This window comes from Arachis ipaensis, chromosome B4 (assembly GCF_059453495.1).
Source record: "Arachis ipaensis isolate K30076 ecotype BB chromosome B4, ASM5945349v1, whole genome shotgun sequence".
NCBI classification, from domain to species: domain Eukaryota; kingdom Viridiplantae; phylum Streptophyta; class Magnoliopsida; order Fabales; family Fabaceae; genus Arachis; species Arachis ipaensis.
The window spans coordinates 77967839-77976106 of NC_142439.1; the positions used below are offsets into that span (position 1 = coordinate 77967839).

The 8268-nt window shown below is 40.8% G+C and overlaps 1 protein-coding gene across 1 annotated transcript; it reads left to right on the forward strand.

Moving 5' to 3' along the window:
• The first annotated feature begins 1708 nt into the window (after window positions 1-1708).
• LOC148568034 (uncharacterized) lies at window positions 1709-3262 on the forward strand. The gene has a single exon (XM_088483795.1). The coding sequence runs from the start codon at window positions 1709-1711 to the stop codon at window positions 3260-3262; it is 1554 nt and encodes a 517-aa protein (XP_088339921.1).
• The last annotated feature ends 5006 nt before the right edge of the window (window positions 3263-8268 follow it).

The window sequence follows — 8268 nt, forward strand, 5'->3', positions numbered from 1 at the left end:
TTTGATAAAGGACTCTGCGATTTGGGAGCAAGCATCAACTTAATGCCTTTATCCCTTGTGAAGAGGCTGCAGATCAATGAGATAATTCCCACAGATGTAGTTATCAGGCCGGCTGACGAAACTAAAAAACAAGCAGTAGGAGTGGTTGAAAATGTGCTGGTGAAGGTTGGAAAATACTTCCTGCCCATAGACTTTGTCATCTTGGACATGGAAGAGAGTCACCTCCACCCAATCATATTGGGAAGACCATTTCTAGCTATAGCCAGAGCACTTATAGATGTGGAGCGAGGGGAGCTAATTTTGAGGATTCATGATGAACAACTCAATTTCAATGTTTTCAAGCCCTCACAAGAAACAGATCAAGAGAACAAAAAACCAAGCAAAGATCACAGTGAGATACTGATAGAAGACACAAGCACTGAAGTACAACCAGCATATCTGGGAACCCCCTTAGTTGATGAACAAGGCAATCAGCAGCTGTCACAGCTCAAGAAAAATCAGGAGGAACCTAAACCACCAGAATTATATGAGGCCAGCAACAAAATCTCCCTGGAAGAGGAGGTCACAAAGAGCAAGGCAACATCAAAAGGAACAAAGAAGAAGGTACCAAGGAGGTGGAGGAACAAGAAGATCCCTACAGAGGACTTCTCTCCAGGGGATAAAGTAATCTCAGCTTACTTCCCAGCCATTCCCCCTGATCTCCCTACCATCCCATCTCAGCTACCTAAACTTTTTACCATCAACAGAGTTCTCTCCCTAGAACATGTGGAGATCCTTGATGAAGCTAATGGAGATAGATTTACTGCAAGGGGTGGGGATTTGATGCACTACCAGCCACCCTGACAAAGGAAAAAACGTCGAGCTAGTGACGCTAAAGAAGCGCTTCATGGGAGGAAACCCATGTTTTACATGCTTTTAGAAGAGTTAATAATGCAAGGTTCATGAATTCCAAACCAATCCTGACATACAATTGAATGATCCTTTTATGCAGCATATAGTAAAGAACAAGTTTGGTGTTCAAGGCATACTAAGAGAGCATAATTGTGATGTTACTCTTAGAGCCCTGAACAAAAATCTTACATCACATGGCCACAAACTAAGTTTGGTGTCACCCATGGTGTCACCAATGTTGCATACACGGACACATTCAGTTAATTAGTTGGTTGGCATTCATGAATACTACTTAGTCAGTTATAAACAAAAACTATAAAAAAATATAAAAAAGGGTGGTAGTTGCTTCCATTTTTTATTTTGCCGCCACTATCCACACAATTAATAATTACACTTTTTCTTGTTTCGAAGGAAAATTGATGGACAATTGAAAGGAAGATTCGGCCACCACAAAAAGGGAGTAATTCACACGTGTCTTAAGGGGGAATGCATTAGGAATGGATGCCATGAAACATTGGAAGAAGAACAAGCTTGAAAACTGAACCAATCAATTCATAAAGTTGGTGATCCTTGTGCTCACCCCATGCAAAACCCCAACCGTCCATCAAATAATTACCCCATCAATCCACACCTTTCATTCCCTCATCACTTTCCTATATAAGTGAGTCCTAGTCCGTACTTCCCCTTCACATTCCAATTCCCCTTTCTCACACTTCACACCTTCCTCATCCAAATCTCTTCATCGCACCTTGTCCTAACCAACCGAATTCCTCATCTCTCCGTACCTTCCACCCTCTTCACACATCAACTCAAACTCATGGCATCATCAAGCTCCAAGAGGCAAAAGAGAAAGGAACCAGTGGAGAGCATTCCTTTCGATGAGAAGAGATTCAAAACTGCATTCCATGAAATCGAATTTGAACGGATAAAGCTCAAGAAGATACTGCCTGAGTTAACATTCCAAATTGACAAGGATGAGTGCCCACAGATTCGAGAGAAGATTGAACAAAGGGGTTGGCAAAGGCTTACGAACCTGGAGGGGAAGATAAATGCAAACCTCATCAAAGAGTTCTATGCAAATGTGGTCAGAAAAGACAAAACCAAGGCTCCCACCTTCAAAAGTTACGTAAGAGGGAGAGAGGTGGACTTCAGCCCCAATGCTATAACAAGAACTCTTCAGTTGAAATCACCACATTTTGATGAGCTTGGTTATCAAGAAAGAGTAAGCAAGAGCACTGACGATGATGAACTCGAACAAATTGTGAATGACATATGTGTTACAGGAGCTGACTGGGAAAGGTATGCGGATAAGAGACCCAGGTTCATCAAGAGAGGAGACCTCAGCCCTGAAGCCAAGGGATGGTTTGAACTCGTGAGGAGATCTATCCTCCCAGCAGTGAATAATTCCGAGGTCAATGTCACTCGAGCTACTATGGTACATTACTTAGTACAAGGTGGAGATATCAATGTGCACGAACTTATAGCTGAGGGGATTCAAGAGTCAGCTGAGAAGATTGATTCGGGTGCCAGGCTTTGGTACCCCAGCACCATCCTCAGACTGTGCATGAAGGCCAAGGTTATCTTCGAGGATAGCAACCCAGATTGGTTAAATCCTGGGAGGCTAATTACGTTTCAGCGTCTAACTCATATGACACCAGCCCAACAACAAAGAAGACCTTACATAGGAAAGCCAAAACCAAAAGGAGGAGTGCACCAAGAAGAGTCTCATCAGGAAGAACACCAACAAAGAGAATATTATGACCCAACCAACATAAACTTGAATCACATTCATGAAGCCATTGAGAAACTAGCAAGGAGTTATATGGAGGGACAAGAACAACAACTGCATATTCAAGCCCAAAGGATGGATCGTCAAGAAGAGCTCCTTTCTAATTGGATGAATCAACAAGGGGAGTGGCAGAAACAGCAAATGGAATATTATTCCCAGCTCACTCAAGCCATCAATCAAGTGTCTGAAAGGCAAGAACGTCAAGACAAGTGCCTTCAAAAACTCAACCAATGCCAGCTAGCTCAGACGAAGGCATTTAATAAGTTCAGTGTACTTAATGAAGGACGGCAACTACATAGGGAGGAGTTCAACATAAACACCCAAGCTAAGTTGAACTATATGTCTAGTCATATGCATAATCTACACTCTACAATCCCTAGGTATGATGAGGTCCAAAAAGATTTCACAGAACAAGAGGAAAGGAACGTGAAACAGCAGAAGGAAACACTGAAAAAGAAGATGGAAGATGCTGGTTTTTGGAAGAAATTGATTGGAAAATGCAAGGGAAGTGGGAGTACAAGCACTCAAGAAAAACACCAAGAAGACAAGCAAGAGGAAGAGCATGGGCAACCCCATGAGTAAAAGGTGGTGGAGTTCCCTCTTTGATCCATAATTTTTCAAGCTTTAAATAAGGAAAATCATGTATGAAATAGAACATGTTCCATGGTAGTTAGGATTTTGAATTATGCCTTTAAGTTTTTCATTTCTTAGGTCTATGCTTGCTAGTCTTCATGTCACTGCATTCGTACCTTGCTTATTTGTATGCTTGTCCCCTTTTTAATCAAATAAAAAGAGAATGTGTGTTATCAAAGACCAGAGTGGAATCCATATTGTGGAGTAAGTTCCTAATTTTGTGGTGTGGTAATAGATTAGCTAAGTTGGTTCACCAATAAGGTGGGAAGGCAACTATCTGTCCTGAATCATATGCTTGAAACACATCCCATGAGACTAGTTGAATAACAAGATCCCAATAAGAAAAAGAGAAAGAAAAATGAAAGTTAAAGAATAAAAGAAAAAGAGTAAGAAATAAGGCTAGGCACCAAGGGTTTGAATCTTGAGGGATATGTCTGTGGTGCTCTTGTGTAAGGGATTTACTTGGATGAATAAGCTCTTAGGGGTGCCTTATCACTTGGTAACTTGGGTTAACTAACTCCGGATTATCAGCTGAAAGTCCACTATCAAGAATAACCCTTGCTACAGAACACTTAGTAACCCAAAGAGGTGCTGGACACCAAGGTCTCAAGAAAAGAAAATAACAAACCATGTGCCTGTGGTGTGTATGTATGGGGGAAAGAGACTTGAAGAAGTAAGTCCGTAGGGGTGTCTTAACACCTAGCACCTTGAACCAACTGGTTCGGGAGTGCTGGCTGAAAGCTTATCTTAAAGAGTCGCCCCCTCACAGAGCACCTAGTCTAAGAACACAAATAAGCCTTGAAATGACAAAAAGGATCAATGAATAAAAGTTTCATAAGGTGCAGTCAAGTGAGTATTCAGGGACATGATAAAGTTCTGAAAGCCAGTGAAGGAATGAACCTAAATTGCTATGCATGAAACCACCATAAAACCAAGGACATAACTTCCACAATAATGACTCATTTCTCTTGGCATTTCATTCATCATTCTCTTGTTCCAGTACTTGCTTAGGGACAAGCAAGCTTTAAGTTTGGTGTTGTCATGCCGGGGCATTTTGGCCAGTTTCACTGACCTTTTCTTTACTGTTTTAGGATAGTTTCATGCATTTTCTTAGGAAATAAGCAAGTTTTGGGTAGAATTTCACTTACATCTTGATTCAAGCAAACATGGTGCACCTTACATGATTTCATGAGAATTATGCATGAATTATATGACAAATTAGATGATACATGTCTCATGATGTGGATTAGAACTTTGATGCACTTTATTGCTTGATTTCAGGACAAAGGAAGCAATAAAGAACCACGTTAGCAGCCACGTTAGTCTAACTAACGTGACCACTAACGTGGAATGGGAGCTAGCTTGCAATGTTAATGAGAAAAGTAATTGCGAATAACGTCCTCGAAGCCATCATAGCCCACGTTAAGAGTCACGTTAACTAAGTTAACGTGAACTCTAACGTGGAAGAAAGAAAGTGGAGCCAACGTTAGTGACAATCACCTTTGTCACTAACGTTGGACCAAGCTCATATTGGCCACGTTAGCTTCCACGTTAACTTAGTTAACGTGGACTCTAACGTTGGGAAGCAAAAGAATGGCCAACGTTAGTGACACTCACCATTGTCACTAACGTTGGACTAAGCCACTTTGAGCTACGTTAACTCCCACGTTAACTTAGTTAACGTGGAAGCTAACGTAGAGAAAGTAAACAATCGCCAACGTTAGTGACACTCACCTTTGTCACTAACGTTGGAAGGAGCCACAATGAACCAATATGAGCCACGTTAACTCCCACGTTAACTTAGTTAACGTGGAAGCTAACGTGGAGAGAAGGATGATGAGCCAACGTTAGTGACACTCACTTTTGTCACTAACGTTGGAGATGGCTATCATCACCACGTTAGAAGCCACGTTAACTTAGTTAACGTGGATTCTAACGTGGGGAGTAGGGGCATCTTGGAACGTTAGTGACAAAGGTAACTGTCACTAACGTTCTCGAAGGATTGGCAAGCTTACGTTAAGAGCCACGTTAACTAAGTTAACGTGGACTCTAACGTAGGGGAAGGGAGGACTCTCAACTTTTTTTGGAAAAGGTGAGTCCCAATAACGTGTGCGAAGGACCAAGAGGCAATGTTAGTGGTCACGCTGGTGCCACTAACGTTGAAGTTAATGTGGATCATCCTTGGTTAGGAACGTTAGTGAAAAAGGTGATTGTCACTAATGTTCTCGAACCCACACTCTCACTTAACGTTAACGCCACTAACGTCCTGAGCTAAACATCCTGCCTACTTCACACTTTCTCTTTGCAAGTAAAGCTAAGCCCACTGAAGGGGATAACTGCTTCAAACTCAAGATCCAAAGGCCCATATCAAAGACTTGAAGAACCAACTAGAAGATCAGAAGAGTAGTATATATAGGGGTAGTTTTGAATTAGAAAAGAGCTTTTGGGGGGTTAGAAATTTGAGAACCGCTCTCTGTATAATTTTACTTTCTCTGCACTTCTAGTCTACTTTTCATAATGTATTTTCCATCTCTTTTTTCCATTTCCAGAGCTATGAACAACTAAACCCCTTTCATTGGGTTAGGGAGCTCTGCTGTAATTTGATGGATCAATATTAGTTTTCATTATTCTTTTTCTATCTTTTCTCTTGATTTTACTAGAAAGCTTTCAATCTTCATCTAATTGGGTAGTTATCTTGGAAAAGAAGCTATTTATACTTGGATCTCTTCTGAACCTTGGAAGAGGAATGAAGAGATCATGCTAGAAATGCTTTCTCATGTTGGACCAAATTGGGGTTGGAAGGATATGGTGACTATAATTCTACCAACACTTGATTTGGGAATGCATGTGGCATAATTAGTGACTATACTTCATCTCTTCTCATGAGAAATTGACCAAGGAATTGGCTATTGATCAAGATTTGAGAGATTGAATTACAAGGAATTGTAATTCGATCACTTAAGATTGCCAAGGAGATCAATGAACGCATTGATTGAGGAAGAGATGAAAATGAACTTGATCTGGAGAATACAACATCTTCTAAACCCAATGAATTCCCTATTCTGATCTTACCCATTCTCTTTAATTTCTGCAATTTACTTTTATGAGCATCTTCCCCATTCCCATTTACAATTCTTCAATTTACTTTCCACCATTTATTTTCAACTCTTTACTTCCAGCATTTTGATGAGCGGATAATTTATACGCTTTTTGGCATTATTTTTAGTATGTTTTTAGTAGAATCTAGTTACTTTTAGGGTTGTTTTTATTAGTTTTTATGTTAAATTCACATTTATGGACTTTACTATGAGTTTGTGTATTTTTCTGTGATTTCAGGTATTTTCTGGCTGAAATTGAGGGACTTGAGAAAAAATCAGATTCAGAGGTAGAAGAAGGACTGCTGATGCTGTTGGATTCTGACCTCCCTGCACTCAAAGTGGATTTTCTGGAGCTACAGAACTCAACATGGCGCGCTTCTAATTGCGTTGGAAAGTAGACATCCAGGGCTTTCCAGCAATGTATAATAGTCCATACTTTGAATGAGTTTAGACGACGTAAAACGGCGTTGAGCGCCAGTTCTACGCTGCTGTCTGGAGTTAAACGCCAGAAACAAGTCACAAACCAGAGTTGAACTCCAGAAATACGTTACAACCTGGCGTTCAACTCCAGAAAGAGCCTCTGCACGTGTAACATTCAAGCTCAGCCCAAGCACACACCAAGTGGGCCCCGAAAGTGGATTTATGCATCAATTACTTACTTCTGTAAACCCTAGTAGCTAGTTTTTTATAAATAGGACTTTTTACTATTGTATTAGACATTTTTGGATCATCTTTGGACGCCTAGTTCTTAGATGAGAGGGGCTGGCCATTCGGCCATGCCTGGACCTTTCACTCATGTATTTTCAATGGTAGAGTTTCTACACTCCATAGATTAAGGTTTGGAGCTCTGCTGTTCCTCAAAGATTAATGCAAAGTACTACTATTTTTCTATTCAATTCAACTTATTCCGCTTCTAAGATATTCATTCGCACTTCAACCTGAATGTGATGAACGTGAAAATCATCATCATTCCCTATGAATGCGTGCCTGACAGCCACTTCCGTTCTACCTTCGATTGAATGATTATCTCTTGGATCTCTTAATCAGAATCTTCGTGGTGTAAGCTAGATTGATGGCGGCATTCATGAGAGTCCGGAAAGTCTAAACCTTGTCTGTGGTATTTCGAGTAGGACTCTGTGATTGAATGACTATGACGAACTTCAAACTTGCGAGTGCTGGGCGTAGTGACAGACGCAAAAGGAGGGTGAATCCTATTCCAGTATGATCGAGAACCTCAGATGATTAGCCGTGCTGTGACAGAGCATTTGGACAATTTTCACAAGAGGATAGGATGCAGCCATTGGCAAGGGTGATGCCTCCAGACGATTAGCCATGCAGTGACAGCGCATCGGACCATTTTCCAGAGAGGATCAAAATTAGCCATTGACAACGGTGATGTCCTTACATAAAGCCAGCCATAGAAAGGAGTAAGATTGATTGGATGAAGACAGCAGGAAAGCAGAGGTTTAGAGGGACGAAAGCATCTCCATGCATTTATGTGAAATTCTCACCAAGGATTTACATAAGTATTTCTATCCCTGTTTTATTATTAATATTCGAAAACTCCATAACCATTCTATATCCGTGGGATCAACCCTTACTTGCGTAAGGTTTATTACTTGGACGACCCAGTGCACTTGCTGGTTAGTTGTGCGAGGTTGTGATAAAAAGTTGAGATTACAATTGAGCGTACCATGTTGATGGCATCATTGATGATCACAATTTCGTGCACCAAGTTTTTGGCGCCGTTGCCGGGGATTGTTCGAGTTTGGACAACTGACGGTTTATCTTGTTGCTCAGATTGGGTAACTTTCTTTTCGTTTTCTTTTCAAAAATTTTTCAAAAAAATCTTTCAAA

Excerpts from the sequence above, each read along its gene's own strand:
- LOC148568034 (XM_088483795.1), top strand. The coding sequence starts at position 1,709 with ATGGCATCATCAAGCTCCAAGAGGCAAAAGAGAAAGGAACCAGTGGAG.